At 35.9% G+C, this 22,995-nt stretch overlaps 1 protein-coding gene across 1 annotated transcript in view; it reads right to left on the bottom strand.

Annotated features, from left to right (window-relative positions):
* The window catches only part of LOC140655580 (uncharacterized), a 50,690-nt gene extending 28,016 nt beyond the window's left edge, over positions 1–22,674 (bottom strand). Inside the window, exons 1-6 of the mRNA XM_072870292.1 lie at positions 22,653–22,674; positions 21,287–21,316; positions 17,722–17,821; positions 14,016–14,133; positions 12,139–12,262; positions 8,043–8,178 (exon numbers count right to left, since the gene is read on the bottom strand). Coding sequence (XP_072726393.1) covers positions 8,043–8,178; positions 12,139–12,262; positions 14,016–14,133; positions 17,722–17,821; positions 21,287–21,316; positions 22,653–22,674 — 530 coding nt within the window. The remainder of the gene's footprint in view (positions 1–8,042; positions 8,179–12,138; positions 12,263–14,015; positions 14,134–17,721; positions 17,822–21,286; positions 21,317–22,652) is intronic.
* Between the last annotated feature and the right edge of the window lie 321 nt (positions 22,675–22,995).

Genomic DNA, 22,995 nt, shown 5'->3' with positions numbered 1-22,995 from the left:
TAAAACAACAGCACAGGGACTGCAATCATGTAACATCTGGCTTCGTTTTAGAGAACAGCCTCAGAATAATAATTAAATGCAAAAAGCTGCTAATTACAATGTCAACTGCTTTTTATATTTTAAAAGTAATACGCCAGTTCTGAAAGGTTGGGAACTGGTGGACGGCCATAGCCAAAAGGCTTAAAATGTGTGACCTACATTTTTTGTTAGCCTGCCTTCTCCTTTTCTTTCTTTCGGATCTTACTTTTTGGCAGTAAACATGAAAGGAAACAATAATACATCATGGAAGATTGGTTACGCTTAGCTATTCTGTAATATAACTTTGAGGAACAATCTGTCATTGAATGATCACAACAGAAAACGAACATATATGGACAAACATTATCTGCTTAAACAGCTATGGCGATGTATTGAAAATATGGTTTTAGTTTCAGGAGTTCCTGACCTGTACCCAAGAGGTGGAGGTGGAAATTTTCATGGTTTAGAAATAATTTTATGCCTGTCTGTCAATTTTTCTGTTATCTGGGCATGAATAATTAAACAGATTACTGGACAAATGTCTGTAAAGTGATCACTTCAAATGAATGTAGACCTTAGCCAGCATTTGCTTCTCTGTATTTAAAAACAGGGAAGATTAATTACATTTTTAAGAGGCCATTTAACTCTCAGGATGTTTCAAGCATTAAGAAACTTCTAAGACTATCACATTTAAGCTTTCTTTTCAGTTTTCATCTGTTTGAAAAAATCTGTATGTTGCTGTCATACCACAGTAATTTAATTAATATGAGTTTAATGACTATTAGATTAAAATCAGCATTGCTAGCAGTTGCAGATCATGAAGTCCAATTTTAGTAATTTTAGTCTCCTTTTAACACTCAGCAGTTACCATCACCCAAAACATTAGATTGGAGGAAACACTGTCAAAGCCAAACACTTCAGAACCAAATACTCAAAACCAACTTTGTCCATAAAATCTATATAGGTCTAGCATGGTTTTGTAGACAGCATATCCCTCCTTCATTTCCTGCGTGAATAAAAGGATGTATGATGACATCTACTCATATGGCCTATGTAGGTAGAAATAAACCTGAAGAATGGATTTTCTTTTTTATGTAATCGAGGCTTTTTTTCTCCTTGTCCAATGATTGATTTAGAGCTCTGCAGAGAAGACAAGTATCACAGGACATATCAATATTGTTTTTAAAAGAAAGATCCTTATCTGTGTTACTGTACTTCCTTGGGTTTTGGGGGTTTTGGGGGGTGGCTGGTTTTAAAAGAAATCTTTTGTTTAATTTTGCTTGGTTTGGAAATAGCCCTAATCAATTTTATGCCATTCAGTTTAGTTTCTGATTGACAAGCCCTTGCATGGTACTTTCTTTGTTTAGGTGATTGACTGTGGATCGCAGCATTAATATTTGCTAATTATTGTCATTAATATTGTCAATGTGTTTGCTGTTTTTAAAATACAGCAAACATTTTTAATACAAGACTTTGAGGGTAACATTTTCAAAAGCTGAGTGACTAAGTTCCTTTGAAAATGGAACATAAGAGCTTACCTTTTTGATGCGTGATTTTTTTCTTTAGTGTACTTTTTCAGCATAATCCTTCTTTTGTTTCAAAGAGCAGTTGTTCAAAACAGTAATTTTACAAAACACTCTTTTTTATTCTGGTTATTCTGAGATCTAGATTAATGGATTGGTTTCAGTTGTGAAGAGTATTTTCCATTTGAATTTTCCAATTAAGTGAAATGTCTCCAGAAGAAACGCTATAAACTTATGGAGAATACAAGCATTGATTGTACTATTTTAGTATTGATGTGTTTCAAGTTGCAAGTAAATGAATTGCATAGATTAATTCATTTTTATGCTAATGTAGCTTGACTGTAAATAGAGCATATAGTTTTCTTTAAAGCTTTTTATCAACTTTAACATTTCATGAAATATTGTATGTACTTTACTCACTTATCTGCAGTTCTAATTCAAGTTATTGTAGCTTAAGGCAATTATGTCATACCATACTGCTAATACGATAGATGTATACGTTACTTCCTGAGTATGACAACACACAAGAAGCACACATGAAAGGTATGATTTTACTGAAGAGTATAATTCAAGTACTTATATGCATATTTTTCCCGAAGAAGCAGCATATAATTGTATGAAGTATTCATTCATTGTGTCCTTCTCCATCATTTATACATTATAAGGCACTTTGTTTTCAGTCATTCTGGTGTAAAATGTGTAAATTTCTGGCTATTCTGGATATACAGCACCATATTTGTACCTGAATGGTACCAAAGAGATTAACCATGAAATCCTTATTCTTGCAAGTAGTAGCATTCAGCACTGGATACTAATAATGCATACAGAATGAACCAATTGATTTATCATATGGTTACTATACACACCCAGAATGAAGTATATACTAAACACTTGATTGCTGATTTTTAAAAAATTACAGTCATTCACTCATTAATTACATTCATTGGAGCAAAACTCAGATTTTTTTTTTTTTTTAATAGTACTTTCCCCTTCTCTTTCTCTCATTTTTTTTTTTAAAGACTCTGGGGAAAAATATATTGCTCTAATAAGTTACTTAATCATTTACCACATCCTTCAAATTCTGATCTAGTTAATTTATGATTTACGGAAAAAGTTAATCAGTTACACTTAATTAGCTATCAGTCTGCATCTAGAGTCAACTGCCATAAACACCATTTTTGAATATAACCAAAGAATTGACAAATAAATATCAGCGTAAAGAACAAATTAATGAAGAAATTTTGTAATACTTAAATATTTACAGGATAGTTAAATTTGGTGTTTAATACAGCCATTCAAAACAAATAGTCTAATCTACTTCCCTAACTTCTCAGATTTTTCTTATGTCTTTTTATAGTACAAATACAGTTATCTTGAATAAATACACATCACTATCTTTAATTAAGCTTTAAAATTATCATCATGTTTCTGCTCATAATCTTTGAAAATACCTATTACTTGATGTAAAAACTTTCCATTTAAAAATATTATATTGTAATTCAGTGATGACCCTCAATTTAGTAATACAAAAGTTCATTTAAATTCAATAAAATTATCTGGGACAAAGAGGCAAAGGAAAGAATTCCATAGTCAGGTTAGGTTAATTTATTTCGGTTTAGCCTAACTGGCTCAGAGGCTCAGATCTCTGTTGAAAAAGACATGTCAGCCCAGATGATATGCTAATGACTGGACATGTGCTTAGAAAAATATAGAGAAATAGCTCTTGAATACTGCCATTACTGACAGCTCTCACCCTAAGGAAGCACTTGTACTTCTCTGTAAATACCCTGCAAGAACTTGCTAGTGAATGTAAACCGGCTAAGGACCACAACAGCCAAAAAGACGTAGCACCTTGTATATATACAGTTTACTGGCTAACTGCACCCATGAGCTTGATGATCTTTCTGCAGACTCATTTATTTCCTAGTAATTTTGTGTTGAAGCTACATGCACTAGGAGTCTGCTTTTTTACTGTGCATGAAAAGGTCATTTAAGTGCATACACAACATGTTATCCCCTCAGAGAGCAGAGAACTTAATAATGTAATAGCTTTTATCATTTTTCCTCTTGTGTTTGAGCTATTTTTCTGGTACCACTGCTGTTACACATGGCTTAAACATGAGTCAAGTGCCTGACGCTCCATATATTCTTGCTGCATTTCCCAAGAGCCTGTTCTACCCCTCATCAGGACAACACACCTTTTTGAGCGTCAGCTGCTCACAGACTGTGTCTTTCCTGAGTTACTATAGATAGAGGAGATCATGTATGAAGAGTAATACAGTCTGTGACAGCTGATATGAAAGCCAAAATTAACAGTAAAGAGAGATAGCTTTTTTCCCCCCAGTTTGCCTTTGCAAGCAGAAGGGAAGAGAAGTGATTATACCAACACATAGAAAGCTCTCTCTGCTCGGAGACCACTGCTGAGTGATGTTCTTAGAGGCTGACTGGACTCCCTCCTGAGCATTCAGCTACACTCAACAGAAGGTGATGGCAGGGAAGTAATACAATTGTTGCCACTTCATTCCTTGCCCCTTCCACCCATTATGCATCATCATCTTCCACACTCAGGGAAGCAGAAAGACAGCAATTATCTTTCCCTTATCTTTTTTCCCCACAGCACTGTGGCTCGTTCAAAGCAAATAGATAAAAAAATTAATTCCCTTCTGGAAAACTTCCAGAAAGTGTGGTAGCCTGCACAGGTAAATACATTAGCTTCAAAAATGGAACCAAAAAACTTTCCTGCTCTCCAGATGCAATCGATTAGTTACAAGACCCAAATCATGTCAGGACTTGCTTCTCTTCCTTTCTTAAGCTTTCAGAAAGTCACTATCCAATAGCTGAACCCTATGTAGACACATGCCCAAGGGTGAGAACAGGACAGACACACAAAGCCTTACCGGTCAACACTGTCAATAGGTCCAACTTAATTTAAAAGAAGTATATATTGAGTTGTGAAACACACTACCTTTAACCATCTATTGTTAGAGTTAGACACAAAACCCCATATCACCTAAGACCTGTTGGATAGAAGCTTTTAAGCCTTTTTTTTTTTCCCCAAAAGGGGCCATTTATTTCATTATACACTACCTTTTTGTTCAGACATTCTTTTCATTTTCTTACTCTAACCAATAGCTGATGTTCGTCCAGTCCAGCTTTCCTGGCACAGTCTTGGATCAGATTAAGCCGATCATCTCACCAAAGCCTTAGGTTGGGGTATCGAGACTGGTGATTAAGAGCAGCAGCTACACTGAAGTGCTCTGTGGAGCCTCTCTCAATCTCCCCTCCCACACAGAGGAAGCAGAGCTAACTGTAATCACACTAGGCAAAACATTCAATTCCATGAGAATTTATGAATCTATTGTTTTTCATGGCAGGCTATCAGAGATGAGAAATATTGAATGACCAGAGAGTGCTCTAACAGAAGATGATAGTCTGTTGGCTGTCATCTTTCACTTACCAGTATCTCTAGTTCCACAGTTTACTCTCTACCTCAAAAAAGCAATAGCTAAACATTTCATTGCTCCAGTGTTTTAGAAAAACAACAAACAATTCATGTGGTTAGCTTCTAAATACAGGTGAAAGCTCAGTTATTCCACTTAGATGAGAGGCAAGCACTCACAAGCACTCTTCTGTCTTCTCTAAATCTGCAGTTGACAATACAAAGCTGTGAGCAACAATTCTAACCTTTTCTTCCCATCACCTGCCCCTTGTATCTGTACCTATTCAATGACATACTAGAACAACTATTTGCACTAGCCACTGCCAAATCTGTAAAATGATTCAGATCAAAGATTTCCCTTTAAATAACCAACCTCACAAAATTTTTCTTTTTTTTTTTAAAGAAGATGAAGGCAAAGATTTGTACCACAAGAGGACAGTAAGCTGAGATCAGGGTCAAGCAATAGAAATTAAGCCCATTCTGCTTTTGAACACACTGCATTGTAAAATCATGGCCTAAGAACATTCAGGGAGAAGAGAGCATAGAGTGAAACCTGTCTCCACAGAAGCAACTATCCACTGGTGTAGGATCCATTCAGAAACCAAAACCACTTATGGAACTTGCAGCATACCAAGGAGTCCAAGGAACTGAATGTAACAGTTAAATTCCATTATCCCATCACTTCCCTCCTTATACACCCAATTCACATATCTGAACCAGGAAGGCATTTTAGTGTCTCGACACAAACAAGGCACACAGAAAATCTTTGCGACACTTAAACAGCAGTACATACTGCAAAGGTATCTAAGACTTCAGGATTTGTAAAAAGTAGCTGGAAATTAATAGATATTATCTAAACAATAACATCACTACAAGTCTGCATCAAGCATCATTTCATTATGCAAACCCCCAAGATCAACTGTAGTCTGAAGAAACAGGTTAGGACAAATTTGTCTTCTGCTCTTCTGCTCTTTTTTGCTACTTCTAGATCAAGCAGGATCCTTAATTTCTGAAAATATGTAGGAACATAAATCCATCACTGTTCCATTTGTGCTTTTCAATTTTATGCTGCTCTGGGTATTAAATTTAGTGTCATTAGTACTCCTAATATAAACTGCTGTCACATACAGCACAGCGTTTACACCACATATAGCTGTGCAACAAACATTTGCACATCTCACTGCTCCTATCGAGAATTTTCCTTTGATGGGTTGGCATATAGTTTTCAGTTTGGCAGGCTCCTTGAATTCTTTACCTTATTTTTGGTTGTAAGCAGTTCTTCACATTTTGTATAGCCTTTATTTTAACTTTGGGTGAACTTTGGTTGCATCCAGGGCACATGATCTGGGCAGGGAAGAAGGAGCCTTCCTGCTCCATCTTGTGAGACATGGTTAAAGGCTGACCATCAGGGAAAAGCAGGGCTCCCAATGAGCTGCTGAGGTGACTCTCTTATGTGTCTCAGCTGTGTAGATTTTCCAGAGATGGTTGTTTAAAAAGTAAAACAATCTAGACCCCCACAGCCACAGTTGCATATAGTGAACACTGCAATTCTTTGCATTTTTAATACCACTGAAGTGTTCTCAATGCTTAGCCACATAGAACTTCATGTGTTTTCAGAAAGACAGTAACAAGAAATCTTATAGACCACTCGTCTCAATTTTGCTGACCCACTAAGCACTCTAAGAAATGTTATTTGTTCTCCCTATTGGTCTCAGTTCTAATTTCTTTAATGTCTTGTGGACATTAAAGTATCATGCAGGAAGCACACTGCTTGTGAACCACAACCTGGAAAGTCATTGTTAAAGGTAATGCAAATAGCAGTAACATCAGACTTTCTAATGCCTGCTGTTGCAAGATGGAGTTCTGTTGTTCAGGGCTCCGTCAAAAACTTTACCTGTTCCATGCTTCAGTATGCGTCTCATTATTTAGGCTGTTGATCCACTAACACTTTAAACTGGATTAAGCTAGAACTGCCCCTGCTCATTTCTGCTCTTCCTTTATGCTGACAAAATATTTGAGCATCTGCTAAGTTAAATGGACCACAAAGCTGGGCTAACCTGGCAAAATGTCTCAGGTTTCAATCCAGATCAGTTCCCAGTCTGGTTCACTGAATGGCGAGAAAAACTGTTATGACGCAGGGAGGTGGACAACACAGGGACAGCAGCGATCAGCTGAGAGTGGGAGGAGCACTGCTTCTTTCAGTGTCCTCCATTCATCCCTGAACCTATTCAATTAACTAAACACGCAGAAAACTAATCAGCCAAAGAGTGGGGCTTCTTGTTTCTCAATTCAACACAGGGTTCAAGACAGCCTGTTCCAACAAAGTACAGTTCCAGAAGAGATGGAAAAGAGGAGATGGGAGCAACCCCATGGCTACAACAGGGGACTGGAGATGAAAGAGTAGGAAGGGTTAGAGACAACGATAGATAGAAAGAGTGACTTTCAGTTCTGGTGAGATGTTCCTTTTCTTTGAAAGAAACTTGCTTGACCATGTATCTGCCATTGAAGAGCACAGAAAAGCTAATAAATACCTGCACTGTCTTTAAAATATTATCCTTCAAAACATCACCTTGAATGAAGGCCAATCAGCTAACATGTTTGCACTTCTGAAGCCATCTGTATATACATAACAATCTGCTGCAAAAGATTCTAGAATGTTATTTACCCCTTTTGCATCATTAATAGGTTTTTATTCTTGTTTTTTAGGAATTTGCCAAAGATATTTCTGGTTGTCTTTAATATCTACACTTTTTGTAGGCTAAAATCCTCTTTTCTGACCACCAATGATTCATTGAGAAGGCATATTTGCAAACTGGTTTGGCAGGATACAGTATTCTTCATGTTTTTTCTTTCAATGGAATATGAAGATTTATCATGCTCTGTCCCACCATAAAATAATGGAAACATACACTTTACTGTTTTCTATGTTTATAAAACTTCCAGTCACATTCTTGCTTAAAATAATTGTATATGTATCACAATGTCATTCAGAAATTTGTAAAAAAATTTTTAAAAAATCAATAAATGTTATGATACCGGTGTGATATGACAAATTAAAGTACCTTAGTTTGCTTTCTTGTATGCTGAGAACACTTTCCATGGATGACAGACTATCGTATGTATCTTGATGTGAATTTCTTGTACCTTGGAGGGGTGTCCCTCTGTGCCAGCCTCTGCAATCTAAATCTTTGTGGGTATCTGTAGAGAAAGAAAAAGCTGCTAGAAATCTTTCAGTCCATTTTACAGAAGGAACTTCTAAAAGAGGAAGTACACATTAAATTAATGACATTAATTCATTAAATTCAAAGTAATAGGGAATTAATCAAGTCAATTTCAAAACATTATTATAATTAAATCACTTTTTACAAGAACACCAGAAACAGAGTTCCAAGATCACCTTCTGATTGTTGCTCTGAAAACTTCAAGAGGCCTAAACCTTTTGTTTACACAACCTTTTGTTGTGTACCTTTTTGTTACACAAACTTGGAAAGAGTTCATTTTACAATTGAAAAATGAGCTATTGCTGGATTGGGAAGAAAACAGATCTCTTAATTTTCCAGTCCAACTTCAGTTCTTAACTGGCCATGTATTTCTTATGTGTCCATGCACAGCATTCCAAGATGTGGGGGTTTTTTGTTTTGGGTTTTTTGTTTGTTTGGGTTTTTTTGTTTTGTTGTTGGTTTTTGTGTTTTAAGTGAGGAATCTGGTTTTACTTTAATTCCATGTGCTATTGGCCTAGAACTGACCTTTTTCAAAGTTCTTATCTCTTTGGAGAAACCTGGCAAGTCTCAGCTGCAATCGGAGGTACAAACTGATTTCCTGCAGGACATTTTACTCTATAAATCATCCTATTAGCTTTAGTGAGAGGAAAGGGCTCATGATCTGGCCCTGAGTGTGAGGAAATTTTCTTCATACTGATTAGAAGAATTTGTGTGCCCATCTCTTTTCTTCCATTTTTGATGTTTTGGTTACATATTAGGAACTATCTTTTTATTTATTTCCTCTCACACTGTTTACTCACACCCAGTTAGCTGCCAAAAAAAGTGAAATTTATGTCATATCTTTTGCTCAAAATAAAACCAACACTGTTGTGAAACAAAGAGAACATAAAGATAATACTTTGGAAAACAACAGGATCTTGTGGTTTTCCTACTGGACAAGTTAACGCCAACTTTTAGGTTTTAAGTATACGTGAATTATTACACTAACTAAGGTGTTCTTAGAATTTTATACTGTGATGCATGAGTTTTCCCCATCACTCTGCTATGATTTTTCAGGACCTTGTTTTAGGCTGATCAAAATTGTACCAGAACAATTAATTTTCTCATTTGCTAATCCCTTGGTGTATCAGTGAATGAGTATGGTTACTAATGCAGAAACAGGTATTAATCTCATCATTGTTACTTTGTTCTTGTTACCTCATATCCTTATTTGCTAATTAATGTATACGGCAGAAAGTGATAATGAGTTGAATTTCAGCCAAGCCTAAGAGGCAAATACCTGCATGGCATTTTCCAAAATTACTCATGAAGATAAAGTCCTGTTGATTTTCAGTAGGCTACTTGGCAAAATGAGATCTTAGTTCCCAAGTCACATGAATGAGTTTCAAAATTATAACTATTACCAAATACATTCCACTTAAGTAAAATTATCTTCAATTTCTTTAGCTTATACTCTCTATGTAAGGTATAATTGAATGTTAAGGAGCATGATATATGTCTCTAATGCTGGATTTAAGAAAAAATAAGTGATGTCCTTTAAATTTTCTTCTGTCTTCTCTTACAAGAATGACCTGATAAATTTGAAGCAAAATTATAGTATTTCCTAACAAAACCTGATTATCCTTTAAAAAACTTGAGTTTTAGAAACATTAAAAATGTTTGCAATTCAGCCGTAATATTTATCTAGAGCCCATATTTTATTACTGTGAATTTTCTTGCAGAATTTTAAATATGAGATCCTCATTTTACTTAGCAGCCTTTTAATGGAGTTCAGTCTAGATAGCAATGGCAAAATGACAACTTCGTTGCTACCACAACTAACATTAGATGATACTTCTAGAAAAAAGCACTCGTGAATGAACTAATGATGTTAAAACATCTCCCTGTTACTGCATGCAGTGCTTCAAGTCCAAATAAAGCCATATTGTTAAAGCAGCATGGAAGGCTCATATTTCTACCAAGCATCTGGCATTCTCATTTCAGGAAATGTGAAAAGTAACTGCAGTCTTCTACCTTTCCAATGTGATTTGTCATAACAAAGAGGCTATACCGATTCCAATAGTCAAGGCCAGATTATCAGCTGGTCACAGCTGACCTGAGAGTCATTCAACAGAATAAGCAATCAAAACGTAATGCCTTAGTCAAACTCCTGGTAGACGGTAAAGATAAACATGTGGCTTTCTCAATACCCGACACGTAACGCTTTTGAATTCTTCCCTCTGCACAGGAAACTATAGTGTAGGAGTGACCTCTGCAGGATTGCCACAGTGCCCCATGGCTGCAGTCCCAGGGACTGTTTAAAACACTCACATGTATTCATCTGGAAACAGAGTACAGGCATCAGCCTACAAACGGACGCTCCCTCCCAGCAGCAGCCTGAAATCGGTAACAACCTGAATTTACAGTTTATAGAAACTCTAATTGTGTGTTTACAATAGACTTGCGCCAGGTTTCTAGATATGAAAACTATGTGACTACACACTTAAAACATTCTGCTGATTCAAAGAAGGTTTCAAGAAGAATTTATGGTACATAGAATAAATACAGTTTGTACCAATTTTTCTCCTTTTATAATGGGTATTCCACTGTTACTGCACAAACTGTTGTCCTCTTCTGTCATCTTCTTTATAAACTGCTCCTTCTTTGGGCTACTATTGTCTTTTTATACTTAAGGACTCAGGCCATTTGACATATGTACACTTTCCATCATGCTTAAAGGAAATAAAGTTATCTCATAAGTGAGAATAATCTAGATGGAAGCACATGTGAATAGCAAGAAAAAAGTTCTTCCATATGAATTTTTACTTGGACAACTGAAAATTGCTTGTGGCTGCTGGGGAAAAAATACCAAACAAACAAAACACAAACAAAACCCAGAATGTGACGAGGGCTTAGGTTATCTTTTAAAAAGTTTTATTGGCTAAGAAGTACTAAGCAAAGAGTAATTTTTGTAAAAATAAAAAAGGATGTAGGCCCTGTTGTGACTCACAAGAATCCACAACAGTCCACAGTTACTCTCTGAAAAGGTATACATTCTACCACATGTATTAACAAGACTGTAGCCACACAGACTGCACCCAGAAACATCAAAAATAACTAGTCTGCTCTAATCAGCATTAGCTGTATTGCCAAGTTCAGTTTCAGACAATGCATTTCAAAAAGAACATTAAACAGCTGAAGAGCATATTTTTGGTATACTTGTATTCCTCCCTTTCAAAAGATAAATAATGTTTCTCATTTACATTTCTTCATGTTTTTTACTTTTATTCTTGTATAAATTTTAGGATTAATCTTTTTAGCCATAGTTCATTAGACTGTTTAAAGAGTAAAATATTAAGCTAATTTATCTTTGTGAACTTATTTGGCATATTGGACCATGTCATATAGATGGACTGATAATCTTGATAAAGTCAATCTCTTTGTATTATATCTGGAAATAATGTGAGGTGATGCATTACTTGATGTTCAGTTCCCACTTCTACCTTCATATACACTATTCTCATACACATATATGCAGTTTTCATCTTCATATGCACTATTCATTAAGGCAGACAACCTTTGCTAATAAGATGATAATGCTGTGAAGCCCTAGATTTTACTAAAACTTACATTCTACAAACAGCTGGTCAAAGCTGACGTGATACAGAGCTATAACACACAGGCTCCAGTAGCCTGAGCCTTAAGGAAGTACTTCTTTCTCTAGCTCTACAAGCCACATGTGGAGGAACATTAACCAGTGAAATGGTTCATGCAGCTCCTCATGGGAAGTAGCTCTCAGTGATTCCATTACTTACCGGTATCAATTATACAAATGCTCCAGTGATTAATAAGCATTTAAGATTCTACAGAAAAATTACTATTTTCCACTGTATTTCAGGAACTTAAAGTGGAATAGAATGGTTGGAAAGCTGGAGCAAGACCTCAATCTGTAACTCACCAAATGGTAATGCAAAGTAGACATCCAGTAAGATCTCATATGAAGTTGGTGTTTTTGTGCCTTGAATCTCACTCCCGTTTTTTATTACTTCAGAATGCAATGTCCACCAGGAACCTGGACCTTCCTAGGAAAAAACATTCTGAAAGTTACCTGGGTAGGATTTATAGCATTATCCACTTTTTCCTGAATGAAGGTTCCCCCAGGTCAATAGGAGTTTCTTTATGACACCGATAGGCTTAGGACCCATTCTAGACTCTTCCAACTTTTGTTTATGTAAGTAAGAGTTAAGACTTCATCAAGTTTTCTCACAGGCATGGAATTCGAAAGAATAAAATATTTGCTCTATGATATAGACAAATACACATTAAGATGGTCAGATGATTAAGACGCAAGAAATACGAATATTGAAAATTACTCTTATGAACTGAGATTTTCCAGTTCCCCTTTGAAGTGGTGCCAAACAAGTACATTCTAGCATGACTGAAGCAATCAATATATACTAATAACAAAGCCAAAAAAGAGCTTCTGAAGTAATGCTCCCTTATAGGTTATTTCTGAGTTATAAAGCCCAGAGCAGAGCTGCAGGGTTAAGAAGAGCAGGATAAATAACTAGGAAAGTTCCACAGTGGCCTAATTATAAATGAAGGATTAGAGAGTCTGAAGAAATTAAGAAACAATCTCTACTCTTGCATCTTTGTTTGTTTAAATTTCAGTATTTACTGTTAAGCCACAACCTCTGTGTCAGCAAGTGGTAACTCAACAACAGCTAGGGTAGCAGAGCAAAACAACTTGCCTTGGGGCCTGAAATGACACTTGGTAGCTGTGATATAGAGCAAGTTCTAATTTAAGCAGGAATTACTTTCTTCCCCTGCTTCCATTCTCTGAGTAGAATATTGAAATGTCAGTTCAATATATATAGGAATATGTATTAGTTCCTATAAAGAAATGGCTATAGAGACTGATGGGAGATGCTGTAGGAAGAAGTTTTCTGATTCTCTCTCCTTTACCTCATCATCAATTACCTTTTTTATTTTTTAGAAAATTTAAAGAACACAAACTTAATTTTATTTGCAAAGATTAAATTCATCTTCTCTAATTCAGAGTTACTTTTTAAAAAATAGACTGCATGGACACTATGTGTAGGAAAGCATATTTATGAATGGGAGAATTGTGGAGTATTAGAATAAGGCACCTCTTACTTTTTCTGATTTCAGACAATTTTGCAGCACTTGCAGATTGCTTCAGTATTTCCACACTCTCAGAAATCTTTTTTCTTTATTTTCTAGCCTACTGAGAGCAAGCATGCTCATTCTCGTGGCTAACTATGACTATGCTGAATACATGATAACTCTTGGGATTGACCCATTTTCTCCACTCATCCTTCTCTATGCGCTTATTGTACTATTAATTTCTTCCATAGTACCACAGGGCAATTTCTGTTTTCCTCTTTGAGACAATGGCCAATTCCCTTGAGAGACAGAACAACAGTATTTTGCCCATTTTAATAGAGATTTACCCAAGGTCACACAATGAAGACCCAGGCCAGGAACCTCAATTTGACATTCCCTCACTCTAATCACATAAACCAAACTGTTCCTGCCTCCCTAATAATTCATGACTGTAGATGAATTCTAACCCACTCACTGAATTATACCTGACTCCGTATGTGAGCCATTTCTCCAGGGTATATGGCTAATGCATATCAGTTGTCACTTTGAGAGTCACATGTGCATTATGCCTCAATATTACAAACTGAAACAAATGAGATAGAAATATACATCAATCATAAATGTCATTACAATATTTGGGGAGGCTAAGAATGAGAAATTCATTGGATTTTATTCAGTGTTTTATATTTCCACAGGAAGTCAACTTACGTCTGTTGCATGTTCCACAGATGCAAGGGGAATCCATAAAACTCCTAAAATGCTATCCCAGAGCAAGCCTTTCTTCCACAGCTCTATAATGAAGCCCTTTCCATCAGCAGAGATTTCGCTAAAAACAATGAATGCACAAACCATTAAACTGAAAACGCAGTCTCAACTGCTCAGTAATCTACCATAATAACTTGTTAGTGACTTATAGCAGATACAGAGGTGTTTTCCTTTCAGTATACGCATAAAATGCAAGATAGCAGGCATGATACAAAGGTTAGACTGGGCAAGCCAAGTCTCAAGTCTTATTGTTCAGGATTGCTCTTACAAACTGATGAGGACAATTCTGCTGGAAATGTGGCAGAGAAGTCCCAGTTGTCAGTAGCTTTGTTTTGCTACAAGACTTGGCCCTATTGGATATAACCCAAGAAGAAACCAGGACCAGGAAATGCCTTTAGTTCAGCTTTAGCTTCTTCTAAGCAGCTTCTGCATATGGAATTCCTCAGTTGTCTCCTCAGGACACTGGTCTCCTCAGGACAGCCCTGAAGAACCTGCATTCTCAGGTTCCACTGTAGCTAACTTGTTAGGTGCAGGAATAGTATAATATAGCTAGCCTTTGTAACGTGTGTTCTTTTAGGTAAAACTGGAATCCACAAAAATGATCAGTCTTTTAAACATAAAACTCAGAGGAACATTTTCAATGAAACAGTAAGAGCTGGTAACGTCAGCTATGATGGCACACGCTATCAATCAACACGGACCATCAGCTAAGAATGATTTATAATGGTATGGGAAAATTTCCATCTTCCCTCACAAAAATCTAGAAGGAAGTGCCAGACCATTTCCTACAGGAAACTGAACCAGTTTCTTCTTTTCACTGTAAAGGAGACCAGCTATAAAAGACGTTTGGAGCTTGTTCCCTTCGTTAAAATTGAGAAGTTGCACTACACAACAAAAATACAATGGGAAAACAGCTCTCAACTTCAAGAGTTGCAGATCTAGGGTCTCTTTTAGTTGTACTTATAGGATGCATGCATTTTATTACTAGCTGGTTTTGATAAAAAAAATACCATACCACAACCTTATTTTGCAAGCATTTAAAATAAAATTTTGTGAGGCCATATGACTGACCCATGACATTGAACTAAAATTAAAAGAGAGAAGTTGTTTCCTCATGGAATGTCTGGCACTCCTCTGTATATTACTATAAGCAGTCACAGACCAGTTCTGTAAATATGAACAATATAATAAAGTAGGCATTTGTGTCTCTGCTGTGACTGATTGTATGAAATCTCCATTTGACTGAATTAATTTTAAGTACTAAAACTAATCTTCACCTGATTTGTGTGGTGTACCACAGTGAGTTGCTGTGTACTTAAAGTTAGCAGGAAAAGGATGAGTGAAACCTGAGAAGGGCAGAGTGCCACCCCTGAGACGGTACTGATCTAGTCACACTGCTCTCAAAAAACATTGTGTTGGCTGCCTCAGTGTCTAGTTTTCCACTGTAATCAAGCAGTTGAATAAATATAGTGTATTTTTGTTTTGTCCAGCTTCTCCCTTTACAAATGTGTTATGGAAGACAGATTGTAAATTCTTACCTTCTGGTATTTTTGGACCCCAACTTTAAAACTGTTGCACTGATAACTGAACAGTGAAACTGCATATTGAAAGCTTAAACAATATGTAATTTTTAAAATGCAAGCTGGTAATATCTGCGTGTAACGGAACAGGTTTTTTTACAGACAGAGATAGACAGCCCTTAAGAAAATGAACTACAGTATGATTTTACAAAGTCTGTATAAATGTATTTGTAAATTTGTAAATGCCTATTTATAATGCCTTTTAAAAGTCTGCTGTGTTGTATAGTTGAGTAGGCAGTAGGTAGAGCTACAGCAACCTCATAACATATTTGTTAGAAAAGTAGTTTAGTATTCTTTGGTAACATTTAAATTGCTTTAAGAAAATAATCTTTATTTTCTTAAGATTATTAGGATTAAGAAAATAATCCTAATAAATTGCTCATTCTCATTGATGTCATAGAACTCTCTCATTTACATACAATATGATTAAAAGTAAAGCATTTATACAACAGAAAAGCAAATGTATTAAATAATATTTTAACACATTCCTCTTTGTTCTGTGAAAAATTTAGGAAAATTTAGAGGATAGGTTAAACACCCACTTTAAAATATTTTTTAATTGCCTCCTGCACTAAAGGTAACAGACAGGGCAAATGCTGAAATTTAATTGATCTACTTCCTGATACACTATTACATTGTCATCCAATCCACATCCAATGTTTTATAGAACTGTTATGTCTGGATCAGTAAAGTGCCAAAAAAAATCATGTTAATGCAGTATTATTATACAGCAATGATTCCTCTACACTGCAACATGACAATCTTTTCTGCAAGTCAAAGCTGCAGTATAAGAATGGTATTTATAAAGGCTAGCTATTGATATTAATTTTCCTTAGTATGTCTGCTAGAGAAGCCTGGCAACTGGGGAGTGGAGGAGGAATTAGCCCCAGATTAAGATTAGTTTTATATGGTCAGAAGTCAGAATTTTTGACGACTTCTTTGGTATGTCATTACATCTAGCCATAAAATGATGTCTAAAGAAGGTATATACATTGGCTTAACATAACAGGCCCTTCAGTCACTCAGAGTCTTCAGTTAAGCAAGCTAGTAGTCTGCTACAGTTGTCTAAGAAATCAATTGCACAACACACAAAAAAAAAATCCAAATTCAATTAATAACTTTAAGAAAAAATTGTGATGAAGATGAAGCCCTTAAGTGAGATTAGAGCACTATGAAATAAAATTAATTTATGTGAAATATCTGTGAAGAATAAATGGAGAAGATTTTAGAAATGCTGCTTTTAATATAGAATAAAATTAAATTGGGGGAGTTATTTCAATCAACATGTCAGTTTCAGCATACGTAGAGCCTGTCAAAAGATATTTATAGGTTTTGATAGCCAGAAAGTATGGAAAAATGATTCAAAACAACTCATTCTTCTGACAAAATATGAAAATATTTGGATTTAGGAAAAACCCCAAAATTGTAAAAACGACATTTTTGCATAAAAATAACTAAAGCCAATTAAATGTTTAATTCTGTAAAAATATTTCAACCAACTCTAGACCTCAGGAATAACATATAAGTGTTTGGACCCTCTTGAACAGTGAGGTGTATATAAGGCTCTAGAGAAAAGAGGAGAACAAAGACTGAATAACAAGATGAAGAGCTGAGTAAGCGGACAAAGATCTGCAGACAGAAGTGAGAAACAGTACGGGTCAATAATAAAGGAACTACCTAAATTGGCAGTTAAGTAGATAAATGAATGTATAAAATATGAGTCATACAGAAAGGAAACTGAGTAAAACAAAAATTGAGTTGCGTGAAGATCAATTTGAGTTTTCTTTCTTCTCATTCCTGTATTCCTAAAACATTACATGAAATTAAAGATACTGGAGACAAATATTTTCTTCCCCTTGTTGACTGCTGCCCTTGATCTGCAATGTGGCTTGCAAAATTAACTTTTGTTCTGTTCCCTAGAACTAGCCTGGCACCTTTTCTCTGAGTTGGATACTTTTTCCTTGCTTTTGCGGTCTGTACATGGTCTCAGATGTTATTAATTGCTCTAAACTATCCAAATATGGCAACAATACAACAAAACCAATTGATAAGAATTCCCTGTTACTTACAACATGAAGTCCTGTTCCCAGCAAGGTTCACTTCCCCTTCTGTCTATTGTAGTGCTTTTTAAATTTTGGACTTTTAAAACAACATAGGTTTTGAATGCATCTGAAAAAGAAATAACCAGGACGTTAAACCCAATTTATTTCTTCCTAGAAACTAGAAACATTCAACCCCATGGTAGTAGGGGTTTAACTCTTACTTCATGCAAAACATTCAGAGGTGTGGTTCAAATACATGGATTTGAACAAGAAAATTCTTGTTAATTCTAATGGGATTGTGACAGGAAAATCCCTGCCCATCACAGGTGAGAGAGAACATAATCCTTAATGCGAGCAAGCATTTTAAGGATCAGCTTCCAAACATGGCTTCTCAGATTATTTATCAATCTCCCAGACAGATCTTGCATGAAACCAGTATGCACTCCCTTTCTGCAAATAAGGATTTTATTTGCTTTTCAATTGTATGATAATATTGGTGACTGGCTAATGGGCTTTTATGTCCAATTGAGGTAAGGCCACAGTGGACTTGTAACATGTAATTCGGTCTTGTCTTTGTGTGTGAATCTAGTTCTGCAGCAGCAAAATGGGTTTCAGACACAGTCCCAAATGAACTCAAACATTTTTGTAAATGTCTTTGTAAATGCACAGTATAAGTATTCATAAAATTGGACCTAGTCAGCAAAAAGAATAAAACTTTAACAATTTCGAAGTGCTTGAAAATATCACTGACAGAAAGAAGCAAAAGAACTAAGGAAAAGCTCTACCCTTTAGGGCCTCACACAGTAATCTAAAGCAGCAAAGGGCATATTATATCATCTCAATGAATGTGGCTGTTCAGAAAAGCTTCTCAGCTTTCATGCATGTAACACATCCTTCATTAGCCTCCAGCATCCTACATAAGGATCAACATTGACATATGGTTAAAAAAAGACTTAAAAAACCACCAGAACTACTGCCAAAATATACATATGAAATGTAGCCAAGAACAGAAGTCATTTTTGAGCTGTCTGTATTACCACAGGTCAATCAACCAGTCTGAGTGGGAGGGAAGCTGTGACTGTGTACAATAGGCTATTGAATAGGTTGTATCAAATTACACTGCAGTTAACAAAAAGTGTGAAGGAGAAGAGGTAGCAGTGTACATCCTGTATGTAGATCTTATCGATTAGGACTGATGCTAATGTTTGACAAAAGGACTACAGTATGTTATGTAATGGGAACTATTTTTTTCAATTAAAAAAAAAATCAACAGTGATCAATGTTATCTATTTATTTTCTATAGTTCAGCACACAGGTCTTCTCAAATATGTCTTTGTTCTTACACTGAAAAACTTGACAAAGTCAATATAGATTTAGAAGTTTAGTGACTTATTTGTGAGAAATGGTGTCAACAATGCATGATTCACATACTATCCTATTGCTCATTCCATGTAACTGAAGCAAACAAAAGACAAAATTTGCAAAATGTTTTGTAGTTGCAAAATTTGTTTGCAGTTTGGAGGCTTGCAACTCAAGGTTTGAGAAATTTTCAAAAGAACGCTCCATTAAATCACTTGGCTGAAAAATAGCAACCTACAATGTTTAACTCCAGCCATTTTGAGCACCCACATCTGTATCTATGTTTAAATCAAAAATACAACCACCAACCTCCCCCAAAATTAAAACTTATCTCCTTTAAACGAAGCCGTAACTGACAAGATAGAGACTTTTTAAGACACATTTTTAGTGGTAGTCTGTTTCATTGTTCTATTGTCTTCATATTCAACTCTATAATTTCTTTCCCATTTGAAAATTTTATGTGCCTATGTATCATGCCAGGTGATCAAACCTAATCACCTTCTATCTTTCCCCAGCTCCTTTTCTAGTACAAAAAACTGAAGAAATTTCAGACTGCCTGCATTATCATCATCTTGCCTGGAACCTTGTCATCTGCCTTTTAAAATAGCTGTTTCTCCAGTAGTTCCTTGACCTCTTTGGCTCTTCTCTGGATCTAAATATTACCCTTCAGCACTTTACCACTAATTCACCTTCTTCAGATTTCATGAGTTATGTCAAGTAAGAAAATGTAGAAACTCTATCTTCTAAATAACTGCAAATATGTAACCTCCTTGAAGAATAACAGTGTCAAGACTGAATATTATTACAATACCCTGGCAGTGGAAAGGAGCTGTAAATTTTGTGTAATGATAAGAAGCTTTGTTTCCACAAAGCCATTATTGCAACTCCCAAGCCTTTGGCTGTTCAAAAATGGAGGTACCTAGTGCAACTTTTTGTGAAAAGAAAACAGGCAGGCTATCCCCTTGCTCATATATTCAGCTTTCAACCCAAAACAGAGCACAGCAGCTTCATGGCAGCTTACACAAAGTAGTAGATTAACCACAGGAGAATCCCAGAGTTTTGAGAAACATGCAGGTATCTCAATACTGCTCTCAGTCACCACCTACATAATTTTTCTGCCCAAGAAAACATGGCCAATTATCACAGAATACACCATTCAAACTTTATTGCCATTACTTATGGCATTAACAAGTCCTCAACAGCATTCAAAGGAAAATTAGAATTACTTAACTTCTATCAAATAATTCTGTTTGATAATCATCTTTTGTAAATTATTACCTCTTTTGAGTACCAACAAAATACAAAATTTGCTGGACCCTGCAGAACATTTTTCTGATTGCATTAGGATTTCAATGAAAGATGATTCTTCAGTCTATACTTCATACATAAATTTCACAGCCTACTGTGAAGAATGACTGCTTCACAGAGTTAGAAGAATCATGTGCCCAGAAACCAGCTTAACCTGTGCTAGTTCAGGTTACCTTTCTTTAATCTAGATAACTTTAAATGATTTGCAGAGGTTGCTTAAATCTGCCAGACATCTACTGGCAAATTTTGCTGCATTGATTAGACTGTATACCAGCTTCTCCTGAGAACTCATAATTACAAAGATGTTGAAGGCCTTAAGTTTATATTCTACCTATGTGTGAGAAATCTCAGTGAGAAATATTATGAGAAATCTCACACATAGGAGACTTTCTTTTCCACTCTGGCTAAATCTTGGTCCTGGAGGCAGACTTAGAGAGTCCTGGGCAGCTTGGTTTTGCTCATGTTTATTGCCTAGGGCCTATACCTGATCTCTAAACTGTCCATCAGTATCTCCCATCTGTATTTCCTGACCGGGAGAATTCAGACACCATCTCCTCCCTGCCCCAGTGAAGCTAAAATCCTGCACCCTCTTTATGTAAAAAATAGTTTCTCTTGACTGATGACCCATTAGGTCATCAAATTATGTAAAAATTCTTTTTAGTGGAAATATCCTTTAAATACCACTAGTTTGAGATACAATAATTGTTAATAACTGAAAATTACAGATTGTCTGAGGCCACAGCCTTGTTTGTGATCTTTAAAATATATGTATATTTTTTAATTCTTTCTTCATTTGTTTCGTACTGAACTGTTGATGAAATGCATGCAAGTAGTCCCAGGCTTAAATGATTCTTTACTGTGATACACACATGCAGCCCAAGAAATAAAAATGCAAAGCAGAAATTAAAAGGGAAGTCAGACTTACCAGCTGCTTTATCCAACCTTCCTTTTTTCACTAGAAAATAAAAAAAAAGATTATATTCAGATAACACCTTAACAACGCTTGCCAATAAATTTTATGAAAAGAAAAAATCTAAGGGATTTCTGTGGTATAAAAAAACTCAATCAAAAATGAAAACAAGTACTCTTAAAAAAATGTAAGCACCATTGTGGTAATATAATATGATTACTCAGAATTCTTTGGGAAAGAAAACAAGTGGAAAGTCTTTGTGGCTTACAGAAACTTAGTAAATACATGGATACAACACAAAGGGCAGAATGGAGACCAGGTGACCAGGGAGGGTAGTATACTATCCATCACCTCATAATGCTAGCTCAAAGTTCTTCTCAATAATACTCACAGAAGGCTCACAGACTTCATATAATCTAAAGTAGCTTCTATCATCTTATAAGAAATCCTTTATTACATTGTATTTACTTTGCCTATTAGAAAAGACATACTGCAGTAAACACCTTACCAATTAAAAAGTGAACATTTCAAATCCTGACTTTGTTCAACAGCCTTAAGTTCCACACTATGGTATCACTTCCATTAATGAAAAATGCCCTGAAGCTAATAGGATTGTGACTCAGATAGTCATAATTATGAAAATCTAACCTGGTCATCATTTTGTATCAAGTGTCTGACTACTGAAGTTCATTGAATTTAGACTTTTAAACAATATAATTAAATATTCTTTAAATTTTCCCGCCACATCAACACATGTAAGACAGTTCAGTTCAATTGGAATGAAACATCACTGCAGTCCTACAAAAATTAAACCTGCTCTAAGAATATACTTATGTATATCATATATTTCACTACTATACTTAGGACCCAGTAATTGCCAATAGAACAAAAAGCTGAGTCCACAACTTTACACCGCAAGGGTTCCCAAAAGCTTAACATTGTTGTCCGATTCCCTTCCCACTTGCCTAACTTCACCTACCTTCCTTTTCCTTATTCTTCCTTTCGTCTATCCCTAAACATCCCTAAGTATTCTATGCATTTGCATCTATTTGCAGAATGTCTGACAGCCTGAATAATTCCATCACGTCTCACACTGAGAAGCTTTCACTTTCAGCACAAATGGGGAGAGACCAAACTGTCACTCAGCCACAAGCAGAGTCCAAACAGTCGCTCAGCCACTGCAGCAGTTCAACTGCACTGCAAGAGTGCAGAATTTACACCCTGCACTTACCTGAATTCCCTTGAAGGAAGTACTTAAAAAAATATTCTCATCAACTTAAATGAGCAATGCACATCTGCAGTCTATGAAGTTGCTTTTTATAGCCACCTACTAAACATTTGTCACATGGGTGAAGAAGCTTGCATGATAAGAGAAACCTACCTTTTACAGACAGAAGTTCCATTCCAGTAGAAAAAATTTTTAAAGGACATAAACTGAAACTAAGGTTATTTTACAAATGGGAAAAATTAGTTTGGCTTGAAGACTAAATTACTCTTTTCCTCCTGTTTCCTCACCGCAAGTGTGTTTCACTTTTCCTGGATGCTCCTCCCATGTTTCACATGGAGGAAAGCCAGCCAATTGATGGAGCAGTGAAAGATCGACGACAAATTCTTTCTCCCTCTATACACACTCTGAGATGGAAGAGGAAAGGAGAAATATTACAACTGTTTCCTCACCCTCATTTCCTCAACTTGTATCTGCTGTATGCAGCTGTCTCTAGTCT

This window comes from Ciconia boyciana, chromosome 8, assembly GCF_034638445.1.
Source record: "Ciconia boyciana chromosome 8, ASM3463844v1, whole genome shotgun sequence".
In the NCBI taxonomy this organism is placed as follows: Eukaryota; Metazoa; Chordata; class Aves; order Ciconiiformes; family Ciconiidae; genus Ciconia; species Ciconia boyciana.
The sequence above is the reverse complement of the archived record's forward strand: the minus strand, read 5'-3'. Positions and strand labels throughout refer to the sequence as shown.